Below are 24592 nucleotides of genomic sequence, written 5' to 3' on the forward strand. Positions count from 1 at the left end.
CTACCATCCCAGACTGGCTATCAGCAATTACCTGGGTATGCAAGGAAGACCCACGACAAGGGATACAACAGATAGGACCACCAATATATTTGGGCGATTATTATATACACTGAAAACAGTGAGCTCAACACATTACTGCATATTAACTGTTGCCACAATTATTTGCATTTAAACCTAATAAATTCTTGAAAATATTTTATACATCCACAGTCCACGCAGGCATTCTCATTACCTCACAGGGTTGTTGTGAGAATATAATGGAGGAAAGAATGATGTAGGCTGATTTCGGTCCCCAAATAGGGCTAAGAAGAGCCAGTGTGGTGTAGTGGTTAAGAACATTGGCCTCTAATCTGGAGAGCCAGGTTTAATTCCCTGCTCCTCCACATGCAGCCAGCTGGGCTAGTCACAGTCCTGTTAGAGCTGTTCTCATAGGGCAGTTCTGTCAGAGCTCTCTCAGCCCCACCTACCCTCACAGGGTGTCTTTTGTGGTGAGAGGAAGGGAAGGTGATTGTAAGCTGTTTTGAGATTCTTCCAGGTAGTGAAAAGCAGAGTATAAAAACAGCTCTTCTACTTCTTCTCTATGATTAAAAATGAAACATACTGAATGAACTCGGCCTACTCCTTCTCTCTCAGCATAGCCTAACTTACAATTGTTTTTGAGGCGAAAACGGAGGAGAATCACATATGTCACCCTGAGCGGGTTAAATGTGTAATAAATAAAAAATGGAGGCCAAACGCCCATATTTGGCTTAAGAAATATGGAAGAAACATGTGTTAAAATCTAAGCCTGGCTTTGTTTTCACAGGCCTAAATGCTCCCACACCACTTCCAAATCCCTAACAGTACAAAAGCATTTGAAGCCAAAGAAAACACAGTGCACGCCACTAAAAGATATTCACTTACAGTTTATTTTTTCTCGCCTGAAATTATTTCACATCTCTTTGTACACGCCTACAGAACAGTAGTAGTAAACCATCGGTAAAAGCAACAGTGCTAAGGATAAAATGTTGGCATTAGTTTCTTTTCTTTTTCTTCTCTCTCTCTCTCTTTTTTTTCCTTTTTCTTTTCTTCCCTCACTGAGTTTTACCATACAGCTCGGGATGTAAGGCAGAAAAGCAAATGAACGACAACAAAGTAATAACAATCTGGCACACTTTATGAATTAAGACTTGATCCAATTATGTTTCTTTTTCTTTTGGGGGGAAAAAAAAACCCAGAAGGGAATCGAGAGACAAAAAATACCAAAGTGTGATCGAGCTTCCTAGCGACACTTTTTTTTTGTTTTTAAAAAAAGTCAACCAGCAAAAGCTTCACTTCCCATTGTATACGATTAAATATATATATTTATATATATATTTATATATATGTATAAAAATTACATTGCTTGGATGTTAAATCTCTGAGGTGTCAAAGAACGGGATAAAACATCTGCAAAGCTCAAAGAAAGTACAAAACAAAACCTTTATTTTGATTTTTTTTTGTTTTTTTTTTAAAAAGCTGCTGTGTTCAAAGAATGCTTATTATGGGAGAAAATAAAAACCCAAAGGCATATTTATTAAAAGAAACCTACATTTTAAAAGGTTCATATTTCTGCTGAGCAACAGTAGAAGGGTCAGTGATCATACTTTCTCGTTCGGCTTAGTGAGACTGGTCTGAAAAGAAGTCATGATTCGGTCTTAAAAGAATATGCCAAATTTTACTGGAAAATGAGCAAAAAGGGAGGGGGAGGAAAGGGGAGAACTTGCATAATGCAGCAAAATCTGTTTTTGAAATATTGGACGTAAACAGAAGATGAAAAGGGCCATCCCAGGAAATCTAACACATCAGGGTGATAGTTCAGTTTGAGACCCACAGAAAAATTAAGAGTTTCATTTAATTGAAAACAAAAACAAAGCCCTATCCCCAAGGTGGTTTTCCTCCCCACCCCTAAATCCTTAATCCCAAGGAAGTTTGAGAATGACTGGAAGTGTGCATCTTGGGTAGTTTAGAGTCTATATTAACTTGCCCACCCCTTTTTTCATTGTCTAGACAGATATACAGTAATTGATATGCATATTTTCCCTCCCTTTTGAGGCCTCAGTAAATCAGAAATGCAGCAGGGACAGAGACTACGTAATACGGTTTGCATTATTAAAAGGAAATTTTTTAAAGGAGAGCTGTCTGCTTTTTTGGAAACAAACAAACGAACACAAACAATAAGACCGCAAACTACTTTATACAGTACTATACGCAAAACAAAATGGAAAAAAAAAAGATAAGAGAATTAACAATTCATAAATAAAAGACAGGTCCCAGACCTGTTATTTGTGAACCATTTTTTTTAAATAGGTGCATTATGTAAATCTTATGTACAACAAAATTACTTTGCATAATGATTGCAAGGGACAGAACAAGAGGTGCAGATCATCGTAACACAGTTCTGTTTCTTCTTATTTCTCTTGCCACCCACCCACCACGCTTTCTTAAGAGTTGGGAAGATGGAAAAGCACCTAAAGGGTGAGGTCCATCCACGGAAACTCAGAAAAATGGCTGTACATTGTTGTCGTCTTTTTTTCTTTCCAGATGGCATTGATAAAAAACCAAGCCAAACACAAAAGGCAAATGAAAATCCGCACGGATTCTTTCTATCCCCGCTCTCTTCTATTCTTCTTTTGCAGCTACAGTGTCTTGGCTTTTCTGCCCCCCCCTCCCCCAATTAAAATTTTGTTGAATTTCATAGTATGAAGCTGAAAAAAAATTAGAGACAGGATTTGGCCATGGCTCAGCCCCCCCTCCCCCCACGCAAAAGCCTCTTTGCTACCTCACAAACACAGCTCCTAAAATTGAAGTCCTTGGAACTCACTGCTCTCTATAGGTAGAAGCTGAAAGTTTTATTTCTCTGCTTTCCCCCCCACCCCCAAAAAAACATCTTTTCTCCCTCCGCCCCTCCATGTTGAAAACCGAAGATACAGCAAGAAGGAGATTTCACCAGGCTTCTGTGTAACGCACGTCCACTTCCTTTAGATTGGGCAACTTGGCCTGAGGGAAAAAAGAAAGAGACCCCTGTTTTTAGATACCCACAAAACTCTGCACGTAACAAGTTTACGGGGCAAGCCTAAGTGGGATTACTCAGATGTAAGTCCCATGTTATTCAACGGTCCTTACTCCCAGGGCAGGTTTCTTAGGAGTGCAGCCCGAGGGAGTTGCCGTCAACACTAGACAGTGGCCCATTAGTTACAAAACATGGACGCCTGCCGACACACCTAATTATCCTCCTCACTGCAGACCACAGGTTACGTCCAACACAAACACTTTTGGTGGTGAGAGAAAACCTTTTTTCCTTTTTTGCCTGCAGAGAAGCCGTACCGACCCAGCCCCCCCAGATCAAAAGCTTCTGGCCCATCACACTGCTGCTGGTTAAGTAGTGGCAGGGAGCCAGAATGGCAAATCTGTTGGGAGATTTTGATTAAGAAACTACAATCTGTGGTCCTGGCTTTTCCAGAGGTCTGCCCACCACAGGCATTACCAATGTAAAACCCAGGTCTCATCTTTGATCTTTCCAGCTGAAGCCTCCAGGAAATCGAAGAAGGAGGAGAACTGGTTCTTATATGCCGCTTTTCTCTACCTGAAGGTGTTTCAAAGTGGCTTACAGCTGCCTTCCCTTTCCTCTCCCCACAACAGACAGCCTGTGAGGGAGGTGAGGCTGAGAGAGCCCTGATATCACTGCCTGGTCAGAACAGTTTTATCAGGGCTGTGGCGAACCCAGGGTCACACAGCTGGCTGCATGTGGGGGAGTGGGGAATCAAACCCAGTTTGCCAGATTAGAAGTCCACGCTCCTAACCACTATACCAAACTGGCTCAGTTTTGAATATATTTACACCTGATTTTGGAATCACCTCAAGAACCATGAAGGAACTTTGATGCTCAATAGCATTTCAGCCTTCATGTGCTTCACCACATATCTGTGAATTGGGTCTTAAAGTTTGAAAAAAAGGTTTCAAAGCATTTCCACAGGGCCCTGAGCCCTGCAGATATGTGAAGTAGTCTAAAATAGAGCCAGATCACTGATGGGCAGAGAAACATCGTGACCATGCTGGCATTTGCAACTTTAAGAGCAGAATGAAGCAGTTACCGGCAAAGCTTGGTTTATTTATTTTATGTTGCGATCTGTTGGCTTGCGGCAGTTTACGGTTTCAATAAAAATACGATAATAAAAACCCCAACAATGGAACATCAATAAAGGGAGCACTTTTCCAAGGGAGCAAAGGGATATCTACACCACCTACTTTTTATGATACCCCCCCTTTCCTTTATGTATTTTTTGAAGAAAGGTAACAAATAGGCTCAGGATCTGGGACGTGCAGATTTCATGACAATTCCCCCATAATTTAAATGCTGGCTTGAGCTGCCAAACATCCAACAAGGCTACCCTAGGCAGACAGGATGTTTTCCACATGACTCCTCCTCCCCAGTAAGCCTCCCACAGCTGTGGAAACGGGACATACCTTGAGATCCTCATACGTGTCAGCTGAAAGTTTGGTGCTGTTCATATTTAAGCTGCACAGGCTCTTCATAGCTGAGAAAGAATCAAACATTCCACTGTTTTTAGACAGAAGCCGACAGAAAAGATTCTCCATGCAGAGACCAGTGCCTTAACCCTGACTCAGAGCAAATCTATTGGCAGCTGGCTGAAAAGCCAGTTTGATTTTTTAAAATCCCAAATGATCTGATCTTGAGAAGTCATTCATTACCGAGATGTTCTCTGTAACCGAGACACTTCTTAAATGCAATCTGAGATTCTGAGATCATGCAAAACCTTTTTGTTAGTAATCTGCTGCGGTGTGAGAACTCAGTCACTGCCCTTTGCTTTTCCTTCCTCCTTACCAGATTTGATAGGGAAGGAAGGTAACATGGGATAGCCTGATTTTGTCAGCTCTCAGGAACTAAGCAGGGCTGGTACCTGGACCCCCAAGGAAGACTGCAGAAAAAGGCAGCAGCAAACCTCTGCTTCTCACTTGCACGGAAAGCCCTTGCCAAGGTCATCCTAAGTCTGGTTGCAACTTGATGGCACTTATGTACATACCAGCTTTAATCTATGGAAGGCCTCAGGTGGACCATGTATCCGAGCCACCAGATTCGGCCCTTGTAGGCATGTGCTTGATACCGAGGACGTGAAACCTTTCCAAACCCTCAAGTGTTAGCAAAACTGTCCTATAAGACTGAAGACTGTCCTATGAGACTGAAGTATAATCTTGCTCTTCTCCTGCAGGCCAACATAGCTTTCCCACCCCTGATCAATGCTCCCCATGACCACCATCCCTGGCCTTCTTTCAGGCCTTCTTGCTCACTTACAGCTCAGGGCCAACAATCCGGCATCAGTGACGGGGGTTTCACACAAATTGAGCACCTGCAGCATGGTGAGATGTTCAGACAGAAGCCGCAAACCCGCATCTCCAAACTGGGAAGGGAGAAAAAACAGGGCAGTTTTGGTGACACAGAATCAGAGTGTTGTCAAGAACGTGCTTTGTAAAGAGAAACTACCTCTGAAAACCCCAATTTGGGCCACAAAACAACAACAGAGAAATGGGACTTGGGCCCTTAAGCTGTGTTTGCCTCCTTCCCCAAGGCAGCTTCTCGCCACCCTTGGAACAGAACAGGGGGCAAGTCAGATTTTGGTCTGCTACAGCTGGACTTGCATTTTGTCACACACCAGAGCTCCTGAGTTTGGGTCAGAGTATTATAGTTTTAAACAGGAAACTGGGCAGTGTGTCTGTATGTGCACGGTGTCAGGATTGTAGAATCTCTGTCATAAATTAGCCTGAGTTCCTCCATGTCAGTTATATTGCTTGATTGGGCCTGGCGCCTGCTTGCCCCGGCCTTGTAGTTTGTAAGCTATAAAATAGAATAGTGATGTTATGTTAACCTTATCTTGTTATGGGCTCACAGGGTTGTTGTCACCTCTCTCAAGGATGGGAGTTTGGAATCCTGTTTTTGTTTCACATATGTCTTTCTTCACTAACCCCCCTCCTTGGGAACTGTCAAGTTTTGGGCGGGAGAAAGGTATTGATAAGCTAAGGCAAATCTGGCCTCTGGTCAGATTTGACTTTCAGTCCAATGCGTATAGTGCTAATCAATAAAACTCTTTTCTTTTGAATAAGTTTTGTTGTGAGTTTCCTGTGCGTCTGACACACGGGGATGTGTTCTCAAAGGCATCTTGAGCAAGCTTCAGCCTGTGTCGTGTAGTACTGAGCCTTACAGTGCTGGTCTAGGAACCAGAGACCCAGCTTTAGATCTCTACTCTACCATGGCTGCTGACTGGGTGGGTGGCCTTGGACCAGTCACACATTCTCAGCTTAATCTACACCCCAGGGTAAAATGGAGGAGAGGAGAACAAAGTAAACTGCATCCCATCCCCATTGGGTTATAAAGTAAGCTGCATTGGGTCCCTGTTGGTTACAGAGCCAGTTTGGTGTAGTGGTTAGGAGTGCGGACTTCTAATCTGCACTCCCCCACATGCAGCCAGCTGGGTGACCTTGGGCTCACCACGGCACTGATAAAGCTGTTCTGGCCGAGCTGTAATATCGGGGCTCTCTCAGCCTCACCCACCTCACTGGGTGTCTGTTGTGGGGAGAGGAAAGGGAAGGTGAATGTAAGCCACTATGAGACTCCTTTGGGTAGAGAAAAGTGGCATATAAGTATTAATTCTTCTTCAGTAATATCAGGGCTCTCTCAGCCTCACTTCCCCTACAGGGTGTCTGTTATGGGGAGAGGAAAGGGAAGGTGACTGTAAGACACTTTGAGACTCCTTCAGGTAGAGAAAAGCTGCATATAAGAACCAACTCTTCTTCTTCTCCTAATAGATGAAACGTTGTTTATAAATCAACCAATCAATCAATCAACCAATGAAGGAAGGGAGGGAGGGCTCCTGCTTCATCTTATTGTTACATCTGGCAATCTCAGATTGGGCTCCCCTGGAACTCTTCCTTCTGGGCTGCAGCTTGCAAGCCACGTACCTGAGTGGACCACAGGTTCAGCTGCTTGAGCGAAGGCAGCTTGATGAGATGCTCAGCACAGGCACTCGTGACGTTGGTGAAGGCCAGGCTGAGGTTCTCCAGGTTTCCAAAGGAGCCTGAACTTAACAACCGGGCAAGATCAGCATCCTGAGAGAGAAAGAGATTTGGATCAGGTGTGGGTGAATAGCAAGCAAGGACCCCCCAAGGCAGCTAGACCAAAACAGGGAGCTTCTAATTTGCTATATTTTTCTGTTTTGTTGGTGATCAAGAACCAGCGTGGTATAGTGGTTCAGAGTGGTGGCCTTCAATCTGGAGTGCCGAGTTTGATTGCCCACTCCTCCACATGCAGACACCTGGGTGGCCTTGGATCAGTCCCAGTGCTCTTAGAGCTCTCTCAGTCCCACCTACCTCACAGAGAGGAAGGGAAGACAACTGAAAGCTGCTCTGAGATTCCTTCGGGGTAAAAAGCAGGGTATAAAAGCTCTTCTTCTATTGTCACCCAGTGGCAGGTAGGTGACACAAAGGGTCATTCTGGGGAACATCTGGGGGTCATCAGGCTTTGCCAAACTTTCTCCCCTCTGCTTCTCTGTTGACCAGCCTGGCTCTTTTGCCAGTCTGTATCCCTACCAAGCAAACCCCTGCCTGCCTTATATCTCCGGTTTCCAAATGAACAGCAAGAGATCTGGCTCTGCTCTGGAGCATATGCACCCCAATGAGGAACCCACATGTAAAATTCATCGCTCTCTGGTGTCTGTTTAGACGGACCAGAAAAAGTTATCCCAGGGTTCGTTCTTTCTTTCTTTCTTTCTTTCTCTTTCTTTCTTTCTTTCTTTCTTTCTTTCTTTCTTTCTTTCTTTCTTTCTTTCTTTCTTTCTTTCTTTCTTTCTTTCTTTCTTTCTTTCTTTCTTTCTTTCTTTCTTTCTTTCTTTCTTTCTTTCTTTCATTCTTTCATTCTTTCTTTCTTTCTTTCTTTCTTTCATTCTTTCTTTCATTCATTCATTCATTCATATCTGAACTTCTATTCCGCCCTATCTCCACAGACTCGCAGCACACTGTTTCTTGCTCCAAGAGTAAAAGAGAAGTAGAACAACTCACTGTGGATTTGGATGGCAGTGTTAGCCTGGTAGGCCCTCCTTTCCTTTGCTGCAACAGAAGACACGTTTTAAATTTGTTTGTTAACTGAAATGATTTTTTTCACCACCAGAAATCTCAGCGTGCCGCTCACCCGCAGAAGGAGCAGCCTGCAAAGCAGCTCGTGGGTGGGCCACTGCTTACAGCCTCCAGGGCTCTGTGTAGAGCAGTGGTCCCCAACCTTTTTATCACCGGGGACCGGTCAACGCATGACAATTTTACTGAGGCCCGGGGGGGGGGTAGTCTTTTGCCAAGGGACATCACCGCCTGGGCCCCTGCTCCACTTGCTTTCCTGCCGGTGCCCCTGACTTCCTTCTGCCTGCTGGGGGGCGCTGCCAGCAGCAGCTGTGCAGTGCCACGCCAAGGGGGAGCCCCAGCCATGGCAGCCGCTGGAGAGCACCAAAGGTGAGCCGGCGGCAGAGTGGCAGGGCAGCCCCCAAGGCAGCAGCCGGGGAGGAGGATGGGGAGGAGCCGCGGCCCGGTACCGACTGCTCCATGGACCGGTACCGGTCCCCGGACCGGGGGTTGGGGACCACTGGTGTAGAGCCATTTCTCCCAGTACAATGAAGCTTTGCTGGGATTTTACATCAATCATGTCTCCTAACAAGTAAATTGACAGAAATGCAACAAAGTGGTAACAAGCAGGGTGCCTCTGCATGGAGATTGAGGGTTCAAGTGTCCTGAATCCTGAATTCATGACCAACATATACATCAGCCTGCCCAATGAAATCTTCGGCCCCTCTAGGTGGCAGGAATGGAGGGGTGGGTGATGGCAGGATCGCAGCTGATACAGCCTTCTGATGGAAAGGCACAGCCATCTTTTTAAGTGGACTGGATAGATTGTTGGACAACAAGATCTATCAGTGGCTACTATCCATGGTGACTAAAGGGAACCTCCACATTCAGAGGCAGTCAGCCTCTGAATCCCGCTACCAGGAAGGCCTTTGGCCTCTATGCCGTATTGCTGGCCCTCCAGAATAATGTCAAGCTCAACGGACGATTGGTCTGATCCAGTAGGGCTCTTTTTATGAATGCCTATCCTGCCATAGGCAGCTGAGAAATATTTTAAAGAAAGAAAGAAATGCTACTCCTTTTCTCGTGGAGGACAATGGGGGGCTCTGCATGAGTCTTGTAGTGCACACTAATAACAACAATCAGAATATGTGGCTGTCAAATTGTAACTGACTCACAGCAAGCCCTCACGGGGTTTTCTAGGCCAGAGACGAAGAGAGGTCATGGCCGTTGTCTTCCTCTGTATAGCAACCCTGTTTTCCTTGATGGTCTCCCCTCCAAGTACTAACTAGGGCTGACTCTGCTTAGCTTCCACGGTCTGATGAACTCAGGCTACTCTGGGTTATTGAGACTGCTACTACAAGCATGTAACTACAGTGCCACAAAACAGTCTTGTTCAGCCACTCGTAATCAAATGCAACCCAGCAATTTTAGGTCTTCTCTCCAGGACGCCCCTAGGGCCTGTCTGAATTGCCGTTGGCTTCCCATTCGGCACTGTGATGATGCCGTCAGGACACACACAGAGACGTACCAGTTCTTTTAACTCCCTCTGTCTGTCGCAAAGTTGCTCGTACATTTTCTTCCCCACGTCGGTGCTCTCGAGAGTCGATATGATTTGGAGCTGGGTGTCCTTGTTGTCGATGATGTTGTATTCAAGCATCAGGCAAAGAATCTGGCAGCAGAAAGACAAAGAGGTCGGCTCTGAGACAGCTTCTGACAGGACGTCCATCAAGGGCGGCAAGCAGAGTTTTGAACGTTCGCTTCAGGATGTATCCGTGGATTTAGTCGCCATGTCTTACCAACCCACTGCCCACCCCTTCCCTGAGGAGCACTGATACTATGGAGGGGCTTATTCCATTTTATTTTCACAGCTGGATGGGATGAAGAAGAAGAACAGAGCAGGGAACTTCTTTAGCTACAAGGCCATCTATCAGCGAACTCTGGGAATTGTAGTTTTTGCTAAAACTTTGCTAGAAAATTAACATTCCTGAGGTTTCTTTGGCCTTAAAGTATACTTTCAAGCATGCCCATTTCATGTGGTTTGCTTCAGATGTCTAGTTCTCACTGTGAATTAAAGGGTTGGGTGCCTTCCCAGTGGGCACCTTCTACAACAGGGGTAGTCAACCTGTGATCCTCCAGATGTCCATGGACTACAATTCCCATGAGCCCCTGCCAGCAAACAATGGCAGGGGCTCATGGGAATTGTAGTTCATGGACATCTGGAGGATCACAGGTTGACTACCCCTGCTCTACAAGACAGTGAAATGTCATTATTTATTACCTCCACCATAGTCTGGTTGCCTCTCAACGCTAGCAGCATACAAGGTCCTAATTTGTTTTCTGCCAGGGAGAGCAGGAACTTTTTTGTCTTGTAACAAGAGCCCATTAAAATATGGACCTGAAAGAAAGGAAAAGAAGTTTGAGTTAGAGAAACGGATTTTTTCAAAACGGTGAAGCTCTTCTTTAAGAGATCCCCTTGTAGAATCCTCCTGGGTGCAAAACTCTCCCAAAAAGGATATTCCAATCAGAAAACCCTCTCTGGTATTTGCGAAAGAAAGGGTTGGGCCAATTTGCAACGGGCAAGCTGTAGATTTCTTTTCTTTTTTTTCCCCTGTTGTGATTCAGACATCCCTAACAGAGCTGGAAAATACTCGCTGCCTTCATATCCCTTTGGGAAATCTGCACATCAGTGTCGGGGCGATCAATTTGGAGAGACTGTTTGCAAAACCAAGCCCTGCCTCGTTGTAGGCACATACCATGCTGGCAAACAGCTCGCCATCATCATCGCAAGCCACACCACCGGGGCTGTAGAGCTGAAACCAGCCGTCCTTGCCAGCTCGGACGCTCAGCAAACACGAATGGACCTGGTGAACAAAGCAAAACAGGAGATGAGAATTTCTTCCTCTCCTTCTAAAGGGAAGTTGGCAAATACGACAGCAGGCTGGATCCAGAGGATAAAGCAGCTCTTCCAGTAGCAGAAGGCTCCGTCTGAAGGACGCCCCAGCCAGCAAAATGGATCAGCTGGCATCCAACCCAATACTGTTAACACTGGAGTAGTGACCAGCACATATAATTAAAAAATGAAATGACACTTAGAGTGGTTCTTCAGTGGAACAGGCTCCCTTGGGAGGTGGTGGATTCTCCTTCTTTGGAAATTTTAAAGCAGAGGCTAGATAGTCATCTGACAGAAATGCTGATTTTGTGAACTTAGGCATATTGTGAGTGGGTGGGCAGCAAGGGATGTGCCAGTGTTTGTCTCTTGTGGCCCTTCCTTGCATACCCAGGGAACTGTTTTGCCACTGTGGGATGGTAGGTCAATTCCCCCCAGGCCAGGCTGGATTCTGGAGATTTTTGGTGGAGGGATCACTTGGGCATGGAATTGGGGTCACTGTGGGTGGGCAGGTAGTTGTGAGTTCCTGCACTGTGCAGGGGGTTGGACTAGATGACTCTGGAGGTCCCTTCCAACTCTGAATCTATGATCCTATGTAATCAACATTGAAGGTGACCGTACAAGACCGTTCCCTTGCTCCCAATATGGTGCATCAAATGAGCATGTGGAAAGAATTCACCAAACAGTGAAGATAACATAACAGCCTTGTTTTGGACAATGGAATTAATGTGAGTTGGGGCAAGTGACACATTGGTGATGTTACGCATATGACTCCAACAGGGACTACGCAAGAGGGGAGTCTGAATGTGGCTCCCAACCTCTGCAGCCTCTCCTCCAGTGTATGCTCTCCAGTGCATGCTCATGGCAAGACCTGCTAAGGCTGCATTCTCACATTATTGAAGACTGTGCTACAGGTGTCAGTTGCACCTGAACCATTTGATTCACTCAGGTAAATCCACCTGCATGTGACTGTAAAACAGGGCAACATCAACACGCTTTCCGACCACATACATGGATGCAGTCCTGGTGGTAAACAAAGCAAAAGCCTTGGAGCGTTAGTCTTGGCGATTTCAGCAGGCCAAGGGAGGGTGGAAAAAATCACTTGTTTCATACAGGAAATGAAGTCTTGCTGGTTACGGGTTCTGTACATCAACAACAGGCCTCAGACATTCAGGGTGGGGAGTGTGTTGATATAGGAAGCATGAGGTCATTGCAAATATGGCCATCCAGTTCCCCAAGGACTGATATCGCTGGGGCCAAATCAAGGCAGCCAAGCACAGAGGCCCAGCCGTGTATGTTGGAGGCAAGCAAAGGCAAACAACACTCTTCTACCCTTTGATCGCTGGGCTGGAAAGAGACTTACTTCTTGCCTTGGATCTTCTGCGAATCTTTGAATGACGTATTTCAGCTCCCTTCAAAGGGTAAAAGGATAAAACAAAAGCAGAGAGAGAGAGAGAGAGAGAGAGAGTGTTGAGTGAGTGTGGTCAGCTACAAAATGTACACAGCTGCCTTCTTTCGTTTTGGTTACACTTAAGAGTGATAGATGGCCCCTTTCCTGGAAAGACGAAAGCAGGGATTCCTAACCAGGTTTACGTGAGAGCTCCCCAAGGGTTATGCAGACTTCCCCAGACATTTGGATGATTGATTGGCTGGCTCCTGCATCCTTAGTCTGCACCCACTTCTCTGAAGGGGCATGTCACCGCCTCCGGGGTTCCTCAAAGCCTGAAAAATACTTCAGGGGTTTCTCCACCGTCAAAAAGTTGAAAAGGGCTGGGCTACAGGGATGTAGCAGATAAATTTCCGAAGAAGAAATTGCAACATTCTTAAAAGGGTGACTCCAAAGATTGGGTTTATAGGCCAGGGAAGAGCTCTGCGAGTCCCGCAGGACATTCAAGTATTGCAAAGTCCCCATTTCCAGCATCAGCTCCTCCTGCAGCCAGGCAAGGGGTGCATTCACACATGTGGGATAGCTCTGTTTGGACTTGGGCATGAGGACGCAGGTGAGGGACAGTATGCTTAAATGCTTCCACTTTTTGTTGACTCTAAAAAGCACTCTGGGCATGCAGAAAACTAATCATGCAATTTGAAAACACCCTACAGGTAGAAAACTAGCAATTCAGCTACAGAGCTAGGTTAGGAGTCTCTCTCTCTCTTATCTGTTAGTTCCCCAAGCAGATGGAGCTATTTTTGCTTGGAGGTATATTCACACATACCGTCTCCCCACCAGTCCTCAAAAGCATGGAGTTATGCTGAATGTGCCAACTGCTACAGTTTCTGAGTCAATTCAGAATCACTCCCAGCTGCTCCTCATAGTCTCTGAGGCTTCTGGCCCCATGGATCCGGATTATAAATTTACTTTTATTTTAGGAGGTTTACCAGATAAGCTCCCCCTGCCCCCACTGCAAGGGAAATGGAAATATTTGGAACCCAGCAGGAATTACCTCAGCAACTGCCATGGCCCACTTATTCTCAAGACCAGGGGTAGTCCAACTGCAGCCCTCCAGATGTCCACGGACTACAATTCCCATGAGCCCCTGCCAGCAAACTCTGGCAGGGGCTCATGGGAATTGTAGTCCATGGACATCTGGAGGGCCGCAATTTGACTACCGCTGCTCAAGACCCTCGGCTTCACTGGGCTTTCCCTCAAGGGTTAGGGTTATTCTGTAAGCCGCCGTGAGACGACATTGTTGTATGAGGCAGGGTATAAATGTAAAAATAAATAAATAAAAATAAGGTGACGCTTTCCTTTGGAAGTCACACTGTTGCTGTGGATGCCAGTCACTGACTGACTTCTGGATGTACCATTATATCGCTATACCAATTGCTGTTTTTTTTTTAATCCTCTAAATATAATAAACAAACAGAAGCACACAAACCCGGAGGGGGGAGATGAGGGAAAAGGGCTGCTATGAAGGAGGGTGGGACCGAGGAAATCCAGGCTTTCCTGCCTGCTGCATCCAGCATGGTTCTGTTGTGATCTTTCCCCATACCATGCGGCCAAGCAGGTTTGGCAGATTACTCGGAAGTTGAGGGAAGGCCCGGTGGTGGTAGGACGGTGTGGGGAAGCGTGGGGGGGACGGGGACGGGGACGGACCACTTCCCCAAAGCAATCCAAACTGGAACAAACTGGCCATGTGGAAACTGCCACTGTCTGCAGGGTCACTTGGAAGCTACAGTTCTAATACTACAGAACCTACAAGAGCAGGAGTAGTCACCCACGAACCCTTATTACGAGACTATAACACTGTAAGCAACCATACCATGAGAAGCAAACAGGCACTTACTTGGTGAACTTCTCGTGTGCAAGAGCCCTGAAATGAAACACACAACGTTGTTAGTTTTCTTCGGGTCCCCCTTTTTCTTCGTACAGTTGTACCCTAAAATAACAATGAGTATATGGATTCTGAGGACAGAATTGGGCCAAGGTGCATGAGATCTTGGAAGCTAAGCAGGGTCAGCCGTGGCAAATATTTGGACGGGGAGGAATACCGGAGTCGTGATTCAGAGGCAGGCCATGGCAAAAACACCTCTGGGGGTGTCTTTTGCTTTGAAAACCTTACAGAAGTCGCCTTGACTTGAGAGGGGTTTCCATCACTGAACAGATTCTGAAAACATTCAGAACCAAAATCCCTGTATCGATTGGATTATATGAAAAGAGTAGAACATGCTTAATATTTAATTTACTATAAAGAAAGAAATGGCTAGGGGTGAGAGAAACATTGAATGAGTCAAACAAACAAGGCCCCAAAATAACAAGTACCAATTAATGAAGGCTCCACTGCTGGTTGCATGTGGGGGAACAGGGAATCAAACCCAGCTTGCCAGATTAGAAGTCCGCACTCCTAACCACTACACCAAGCTGGTGAAAATGTCCTTTCCATCATAAAGGTGGTGATCAAAACAGAGAGTCCTCTTGTTAAACATTCCATGAGGCCGTGTTTCAAATCTGTGTCCTGGCTTTAAACTGCACATATTGGCTTTTCACTGTTTGCTCTGGGTTTTAACTACCTCAATGGCTCACCATGGTTGTAGCTTCTGCTGTTTAGTTAGCTGCCCTGAGTTTGCAAAGAAATAAGACGGGGGTGGAGGTTATAAATATATTTTAAATAAATAGCCACTCTTGAAAAGGGTCACTAGAAACGTGGTACTGGAGGACCGCTTTAAGGATATCACGAACGGCCAAAAAGGAAAATAACGTTAGCTCTAAATCAGATCGAACTTGAGCTCCCCCTATAGGCAGAAATGACTAAACTGAGGCTATTGGGTCACATTATGAGAAAGCAAAAGTCACTGGAAAAGACAATAATGCTAGGAAAAGTTGAAGGCAGCAGGAAAAGAGGAAGGCCCAGATGATTTGGATTGACTCTGTCAAGGGAGCCACGGTCCTCAATTTGCAAGACCCAAATAAGGTTGTTACCTATCTGCATTTTGGAGGACATTAATTCAGGGTCACCACAGATTGGAAGTGATTTGATGGCACAAACATACAACTTGAGAAGAGACAGACTTCCCAATGAAATGCCTATATTGTTCCATATGGCATTCTCACGGCAATTCCTCCTTCCTGCCTAACATTTTGGTGTTTTTAATATTTTTGCAGGTGTATTTTCACCTGACTTACACTTGGGTATTCTCCCTTTATTTTTTAAAGCTGCCACACCACACCACTTTGTCCAGGACAAAGAGAGACGCAGGCATGGAAGCAGCTGATGAAATGCCCTAGCAGTGTGGAAGTGCTGCTTGGGAGCTGCGGCTGATGGAGAAAGAGCATTTCAGGGCAACTGGGGGAGCTGAGCCTAACCTCACAAATATGGATGTGTGTTAACAGGGCAGAACCTCGAGATGGGAGAATGGGCTCCCCCACTTCAGATGGCAGGTGTTTTTCTTATGTTTTGTTTTGTCTTTAACCCTAACTCCACGCAAGCAGAAAACTGGCACACAGCAGGAGGGAATGGTCTAGTCCAGTGGTCCCCAACCTGCGGGCTGCGGCCCAGTGCCGGGCCGCAAAGACCATGGTGCCGCCCCCCCCCCCCCGCAGTAAAAAACTTCCCAGGCTGCAAGCTTGCGGCCCGGGAAGCTTCTTACTGCGGGAGGGTGGGGAGAGGGAATCAGGGCCGGGCTGCGCATCGCGCATGCGCGGCCTGTGCGGGTGCGGCCCGCAGGCGCGGTCCGATGCGCGGGCATGGCCCGCGCGGGCGTGGTCCACGGGGGCGCAGCCCGATGCCCTGCCGGTCCCCAGCCTCAGAAAGGTTGGGGACCACTGGTCTAGTCCTTCTCTTTCCTTGCTGTGCCCGTTTGTTGTTGTTGTTATTATTTGATTTATTTCCCGCCACTCCCTGGGTAGGCTCGTGGCGGGTGACAGTTGTCTTAAAAACCCCAATTAAAACCCCATTAAAACCCCAGGAAGTTTATGAACACAGTGGAGCATCCCAAAATGTGATCCTCCCCCTGCAGTCTGAGGTGGTAGAGTCCATTCTTGCCACTCAAATTGTTTCAACAGCAACCACGTCTCCTTCTTCCATGTCTGGAGGTAGAACTGAAATGTTTCTAGAGGCCTTGATGCAACTTTGAAAGATTTCAATCTGGTGACTAAGGCTAATGATTTTTTTTACTTCATCCAATTGCCTGTTGAGTCAAGTTGCCACATTTAACAGACTTGTTCCTTTTGCTGAGTGATCTGTTGCAATAAAAACTTATAAACTTGTTCCGGGACATGCCCATACGTCTTCCCCTGCCTATACTATGACGCCTTTCAAGAACTGGAGTTCAAATATTCTGCACACCCTATTTAGTAGGCTGGCTCTCTTCAGAGTGTGTTGAAATTCCAGAAAGACCTCACTTCATTGTTTTTAAACACACTAAATACAATCCTGGGGTTCTTCCTTCAGGGATAACCGCAGCTAAAGAGATGATCAAAGGACATCTGCTGTGTTAGACATCAGGTTATCCTAGAGCCCAAAGATGAGTGCGTTTAGAGGTTGTGACAAGTGTTCCTTCAGCCAAATACAAAGAAGCACCACAGGTCAGCAAAAGGCAAGAAAAACAAGGAACACTTGTGCAAGACGGCAATCAAGTCAATGAACAACAACAACAACAAAACTCTCAACGCTTTCTCTCTCTTTTGGAATCTAGCCAGAACGACCTGTGGGTTTTATCTGATTTTCAAATGATCTTTCCTGAGTGGGATGTATATTATATATCATATATGGTCATGTCTACCTGCCCCCCTCCCAAAATGGCCGATGAGAAGGGGAGGGGCCCCGGGTGGCCATGCGCACAGCTAAGCTTCCCAACCATATTCTTCCCAATCGTGCCACTTCTGGGGCTTCATAAAGTCTGAAGAATAATTCAGGTGGTTTTCAAAGGAAAAAAAGGTGAGAAAGGCTGCTCTAGCCACATCTGTTAGGGAAGGCAAAACCTTCTCCCTCTCCTTCTTCTGAGGATCCAGCCTTCAAGTGAAAAGTATCCTCCTGGAGTCTCTGGGGAGATGTAGAGCAGATACTGAGATGAGCCAAAAGCCTGATTCATTGGTTCAGTGCGGACCTCATGTGAAACCATGATTTAGTTAAACTAACAAGGGTTAGAATAGCTATCTGCAGGCAGGCTGTTCCACTAACTATGATTAGAGATCATTGGCCCAGGACCCAAAGTTGGTCTGAAAGCTCTGCCCATGAGGCTGGGAGCTCAATCCCAGCAGGTTGACTCGGCCTTCCATCCTTCCAAGGTCGATAAAATGAGTACCCAGCTTGCTGGGGGGTCAATGGTAATGACTGGGGAAGGCACTGGCAAACCACCCCGTATTGAGTCTGCCAAGAAAACGCTAGAGGGCGTCACCCCAAGGGTCAGACATGACTCAGTGCTTGCACAGGGGATACCTTTACCTTTAGATGCTCTTGGACAATAAACTATATCCTACCAAAGCAGCTAGTTCCCACCTGAAAACTGAAAATACTGAATAACTGGTGTAGCTCTGGTTAAGAGAGATCAGTTACCTAGCAGGGTACCATCACAGAATGAATGTTTGCGCTGACATAGGTGGATAATAAGCGCAAGGGTGCATCATTAAAATAACGAAAATTTGCTTTGTTCTCCAAGCACTCTTTGGATGCCACAGAAGAGACGCTGATAGCCTCCCTCTGAAACCCATTAATGACGCCGATGTTTATGAAATGCAGATCTCAGAGGGTGAACATTACAGCCTGTAATTGTCCAATTTGCCAGCTTATCACCTCCCCCTGTGCCTTTGGTGCCTTGGAAGGCCTAGCTTCACAACGGCACGAGCCCTGGGACGGCCAAGCAGGCCGAACAGCACCCTGCATTGTTTTACCTGAGTGGGTTGTGCTAGCAAAAGGCCCCCGGGGCAGATGGTGAATTGATACCATGATGCAACAACCTCTGCGAGAATGACCATTTATGGCTATGTTAATGTGCATCACTAATTAGATATGTCCATACCTTAACTGCAGAACAATTAATGAACACCCCTGGGATTGGGGCAGAGCAGAAAATCCTGTTTACAAGTGTGTCATTTCTGTCACTGAAAGTTTCCATTACCTTCTTCTATGATGGAATTTCCCCATAGGTTAATTTCGGCTTTAGTTCATTTGCCCACAGAAGGTCTTAATTATTTTTTTACTTCAGAATGTCCCAGGGGTATCAGGTTCTGCCCGTTCTTCACAGGCTTCCATCTGTCACATGGGCCTTCTTTGGAGAACCCACTCTTGATAACACGATAAGTTCCTTCTAAGACCTGTGAGCGGTGCAAACTCACCCAAGTGAAAATCCCTCTGGTATGAAAATGGCAGGGTTACATGTGATCTCGTGATAAGGCAATACTCTCTAGGAAATGGACTATGTGTCATATTCAAGGATTTTTTTATTTTGAGGTGTTGGAATAGAACCTGTTTGTTTGTTACATTTCTATACCGCCCTCCCATATGGAACAGGGTGGTTTACAATAAGAATTTAGCTCTCAGGTCATAGTACATAGAACACAATAATAGTTTAGGCTTATAACACTTTGATCCGCCTTTAAGCAGAGCGATCAGGCGGGAGCTAAGCTTCAGGGCAGCCAATGGAGCGGGGCGAACTTCTAGTTGACACATAATTTTGGACCACAGCGTCTGTTGTGCTTTCTTGATCCTACATGTTTCATGTTGTGTACAGAAGGCTGCTTTAATAGTAGAGGATCTTTTTAATTATAATAGTGAGAGAATCTCCCAATCAGTGGCATTTTTCTGAACACTTTTTTTCACTGGGGTGTTACATCCCAATACTAAGTAAAGTGGCAAAGGCAGCAAAAGCAGAACAGGCTTTCTGTCTCAAAATTTCTGCAAAACCTTCACTGAACATTCTCCTCCCCAAGATTTGGGAAAGCCTTCTGTTTGGATCCCTCCGCTTTAGTCTTTAGAACCTTAAGATTAGACTGAAACTTAACAGAACAACAATTTTAAAATTAAAAAGATGTTATTGTCACCAACTTACTCTTTGGGGAATGGGATGGGTTGAAGCAAACTGGCAAGAGCAGGTCTCCAGTCATCGTAATTTGATCTAAAATGGAAAAAAGAGAGAGATGCAATGGGTCTAAATATATGGTGCGGAATTCATAGATCCTGGATGGTCTATTACGTACAGTGGAAGTCAAGGCAAGAAAAGGGAACCAGTAACCAGTGCAAAATTCAACGGCTCTGCTCCTTTATGGAACATGCTGCTACTTATATTGCATAGAACATTCAGGGAGTGAACTTCTAAACTGGAGCTCAAGAGAAGATCTGATTTTTTATAACCAGCTTTTCACTACCTGAAGTCTTCTCAAAGTGGCATACAAAACCTTTCCCTTCCTCTTCCCACAACAGACACCCAATGAGGTAGGTGGGGCTGAGAGAGTTATCCAAGAACAGCCCTAAGAGAACTGTGACTAGACCAAGGTCACATAGCTGGCTGTATGTGGAAAAGCGGGGAATCAAACGCAGATTAGAGGCTGCCACACTTGCAGAAAGTTTACAGAGCCAGAGTGTGCTACATTTTTCAATGGCATAATGGAAATTTCTTGCCTCCCCCTTCTGACTGCAGCCCACTGATATTCACAAACTGATTCTCATTTGGGACCAAGGATGACCTGAGGAATGACCTAAAAGGGGTGGTGGGGGGAGGCAAGCAACAGGAAGGGGGAATCAGGAGAAATTCCAAACACAGTCTGGATCCAACCCAACATGTGTTTACATTCTGTGCTAACTGACTCTCTAAAGAGAACAAATGAAATCCTCAATCAGAACTGAATCAATGACAGGAGAAATCAATATATCAAACTGCTTTATATTGCGGTACTGACTTAAAATCAAAGCACTGAACCTGGCTCATTGCCTCTACAACTCTGAATTCTGAACAGATGGGGGATAAACCCTCACAACACTAGCAACACAGTGTACTTTTAGTGTTCACTTTTATTTAAAATATATTGCCTAAAATATTTGTAAGCCACCTTTTCACTCAACATAGGGTCCCCAAGGTGGACATTACAACATCTCAAATGTTAAAACAGTATTTTAAACACACACACACATACACAGAGCAATTAAATAAAACATAAACACGTCATACTAATAAGCATTTATACAGCACTTTCAGTGCTCAAAATGCTGTAATGGTTAATAAAGCCCTGACAAATACACCAGTCAGCTGGCAAAAACCAAGATGTTACTAGAGTTCAATGGTGTTCTCCCAAGAGTTCTTTAAAGAACCCAGATACTCATGGGCCCTTAAGTCATAAAAGGGTATTAGATCACTATCAGGTTGGTTTGGTTTAGTTTTTTTTAAAACCAGAAGACTTGATGTATCACCATTTTTTTCTTTTCTTTAAAATAAAAGGATCTAGGAAATTACACACCTGTCAATCCAAGTCCTGCCTCTGCTCCGAAAAACGGAAAGAACTCATTATTACAGACAGAATTGCTACCTATTTAGAAGAACAAGCTTTTCTGCAGAAGGAAGTCTTTCAGTGACAGTTTTTCAAACAAGTGACACCAGTACTACAGCCCCCCACCCCCCGAGAGCTGTTGAACTACTAGACCAGGGGTAGTCAAACTGCGGCCCTCCAGATGTCCATAGACTACAATTCCCATGAGCCCCTGCCAGCAAATACTCAAGTTAGAACTGGTTAGAACTGGGATGAGTGTGCCACAGATTGCACCCGTGCTAGCTATTAATGGTTGAGAAAGGTCTTTGGGGAACCTTGTTTCCTGTTAACCCGTGTTTTTATAAAAAGCCGACATTCATCCCTTAAACTAAGGCTTAAAAGTCTAACTGCATTACATACAAGATCTGTGATTGGAGCTCCTGCCCCCACCCTGTTAAAAAGCAGACACGGGGAACTGCATTTGTTAGAGCTGCAAACTTTTATGCTGGTCCCTCCAGTTGTCCCTTTAGTGTCAGTTTGGTCTGCAGCAATTATCAAGTGATGTTACTTAACTTCACGCCAAGAAAAAACGTCCAGGGGCCGTTACTCCGGATTAAACTTCTATTATTATTATTATCATTATCATTATCATTATCATTATCATTATCATTATCATTATCATTATCATTATCATTATCATTATCATTATCATTATCATTATCACTATCACTATCATTATCATTATTATTTAATTTTTAGACCGCCCTTCTCCCAATAGGTCTCAGGGCGGTTTACAACATAAATAGTTAAAACACAATAAAATCCCCATAAAAACCCCAATTAAAAGTTACATATAACATATCACATAACATATAGCGGCGGTGGTCACAATTCTATTAAAGGCTGTCATTCGACCGAGGCCTGTAATTTGTCCAGGCACCCCCCATGAGCTTCTGAAGAGCCCCAGTTTCTTAGGAACATGGCTTGTAAATCATTGTTAAGGATGATTAAAAAGCACCCCAGAGGAAAAACGTCTGGCTTTTGTCAAACGCTTCAGCATTCTGACTTCCAAAACGAAACACAGCTTTCCCCACATAGGAGGCTTCAATCAACAGCTAGACGTTGTCCAACCAAGTCTGGTGCTGACCCCACCTAGCCAGTTGAGTGGGGCTGCTTACCAGGGCCATCTCCTTAAAATCCCCAAGCATGCAAAAACATGAACAGCATCTGGACACTTTCTGCCTTGCAACCCTATCTGCAGAATTCATGGACAGCTCTTGGCAAGCATGGCTGCCGGACAGGCATAGGGCTTGGAACTACCGCATGTCCCCACCAGCCTCCTTAGCAGCTGAAACCCTCCAGTACAACAAGCCAGCCACACAGGGAAATAAACCCCTGCCTCCATTCCATATTTGGCTCCGAGCCACTGCTCTTGTTGGCCCACAGACACAAGTGGACCTTTCACCCCTTTCCCAGTGTCATCTTTCGGCTTGAGAGAAAAATCTGCCCTTGGAGGTCACACACAGCCGAAACAATCCCCAAACATATTAGCAGCCACGGGCAACCTCGATAAACATGACATCAGAGAATGCACTAGGGGGTATTCAAAATATGGGGCTGACCTAGCGAGGAATGTAAAGATGCAAGGCCAAGCGGGGAGTGGGGGGGGGAGAGGGGGAAAGAAAGAAAAGTGACATTAGACAAGCTGCAACCTTTCCACCTACATTTCTGTCTGTTTCTCCGCAGTCCTAAGCAGAGTGGCTCTCTTCCAAGAACATGGAAGTAAACGGGCTCAGAAGGGTGTATGACGCTGCTTAGGACTTCACTGTGACTTGCTCAGTTACGACTTTTGCAGCTAGTACACTGATCCGCACACGGACGCAACAGGAAGTGCCACAAGCACGGCACTGTAATGCAGATGGAGGAGTGGCCATTCAACTTTCCGGAAAGCTCTTGGGGAAGAGGCAAGAAACGAGCAGAGCCAAGGCTGTGCGTGGCAGCTCCACTAATGCTGGAGGAGTTGCTTTGTTTGTGCCCTTCAAGCAGCATTAAGGACCAGTGTGGGCTCACCAGCTGTCTCCCTCCTACGCCACCTCCGGAAGCAACAGGTGAGCAGTGCATTTCCATAAATAAACAAACAAACAAAACATAGAGACATTCATTCCATGCACTCTGGCATGAAATCCCATCTCCCAGCTACAAGGGCTTTGATCATGACCTGGAGCCCGGAGAGGGAGATGAGACCTGAAGGCAGTCTCCAAAATTATTTTAGCTGCCTCCCTTTTTGTTCCCGTCATATTTTAATCACAGATTTGGAAAAATGTTGGTCCCTATATTGCTTTTGAGTTAAAGGTTTTTGTCTGGGGGAGAGGGAGAAGTTTTCAAGCCATGGTAGACAGGCGAAGTCCCCCAGTTTCACGTGGTGCTTCCCTCTGGCACCCACCCAACATGTACAAGTTGCAGGGACCCTCTGAAAGTACAAACACACTCCTTTGCATCAGCGATTCATCTCCTTCGTTTGATGCAGCCATTTATTTCCATTTACAACTCATTATCTTAAAAGCTTGGCAACATGTCACCTCTCTGATTTTGTGATGAAGGCTCTACGTTCTCCTCCAGGCTTCACTATCTGATCTTTGCTGGATGGAGTTTCTTTTCTCCAGTTGCAAAGGAAAGCACAATCTCTGATAAAACCCACCGTGGTTTCTTTATCGACCCTTATGAAATTGGGCCACCTTCTTTTCTTTCCGGTCGGGACCCAAAACAACGTTTCCCCTTCCTTCTTTTTATGATTACCAAACCAACTCTTTGAAGTAGATTACCCTAGGCTTAAAGAGAGTGCAGGTGACTAGCCCACAGCCATCCCCGTGAGTTTCCAACAAACATCACGCCACCATTCACTCTGAAATCAAAGGCATGGAGCAGTGGGCAACAAAGATATCCATGGCCCGTAGAGATAAAATAAAAACTCTAGCCAACAACTGGGCTAACATGAAGAGAGAAAGTGCATTCCCCTGTCGTTGGTCTTATTCAGCACCCACAGTAAAAACAAAATACATTCTGTGCAAACAGTAAAATTCCCTGTGGGGTCTTAATCTGGTGATATCTAGGAATAGGTAAAGGTAAAGGTATCCCCTGTGCAAGCACCAGGTCATGTCTGACCCTTGGGGTGACGCCCTCTAGCATTTTCATGGCAGACTCAATACGGGGTGGTTTGCCAGTACCTTCCCCAGTCATTACCGTTTACCCCCCAGCAAGCTGGATACTCATAGTACCTAGGAATAATTATACTGTAGCTAATCCGGGTTGGCTATGGGTAGAACTGGGATGAGGGACTATGGTTGTGATGGAAAACCACTTCTGCTCCCCCCCCCTTTTGTCTTGGAAACCCATAAGGGGTGTCCATAATTCAGCCGTGACTTGACAGCACTTAATTATTATTTATTGTAATTATTTAAAACTTTTCATAAGTGCAAGACACACCTTTTGGCTTGTGTCTTGAAAGCATAATCCACAGGATCTCTTAAGCCTCTCAAAACGTGAAATTTACTCTGTTTTTCTTGGCCAGGTAAATTGTGCTTGTCTGCTCAAACTCAGACTGAGAAAGGGGAAAGAAAGGCACCAGGGCTTCCTATGCTCATCTTCTGCAAGCCAGGCTGTGGTTAAAGGCT

The 24592-nt window shown here is 45.5% G+C and overlaps 1 protein-coding gene across 5 annotated transcripts in view; it reads right to left on the reverse strand.

Annotated features, from left to right (window-relative positions):
* Positions 1-885: 885 nt before the first annotated feature.
* Positions 886-24592, reverse strand: part of CMIP (c-Maf inducing protein) — a 161476-nt gene continuing 137769 nt past the window's right edge. For all 5 annotated transcript variants that reach the window (XM_077310976.1, XM_077310979.1, XM_077310981.1 and 2 more), the window contains exons 11-21: positions 19511-19576; positions 14311-14337; positions 12390-12438; positions 10893-11000; positions 10418-10534; positions 9668-9808; positions 8089-8136; positions 6994-7140; positions 5333-5438; positions 4486-4556; positions 886-3018 (exon numbers count right to left, since the gene is read on the reverse strand). In XM_077310976.1, coding sequence (XP_077167091.1) covers positions 2965-3018; positions 4486-4556; positions 5333-5438; positions 6994-7140; positions 8089-8136; positions 9668-9808; positions 10418-10534; positions 10893-11000; positions 12390-12438; positions 14311-14337; positions 19511-19576 — 934 coding nt within the window. In that variant the 3' untranslated portion in view covers positions 886-2964. The remainder of the gene's footprint in view (positions 3019-4485; positions 4557-5332; positions 5439-6993; positions 7141-8088; positions 8137-9667; positions 9809-10417; positions 10535-10892; positions 11001-12389; positions 12439-14310; positions 14338-19510; positions 19577-24592) is intronic.

Source organism: Paroedura picta, chromosome 14, assembly GCF_049243985.1.
Source record: "Paroedura picta isolate Pp20150507F chromosome 14, Ppicta_v3.0, whole genome shotgun sequence".
Taxonomy (NCBI): domain Eukaryota; kingdom Metazoa; phylum Chordata; class Lepidosauria; order Squamata; family Gekkonidae; genus Paroedura; species Paroedura picta.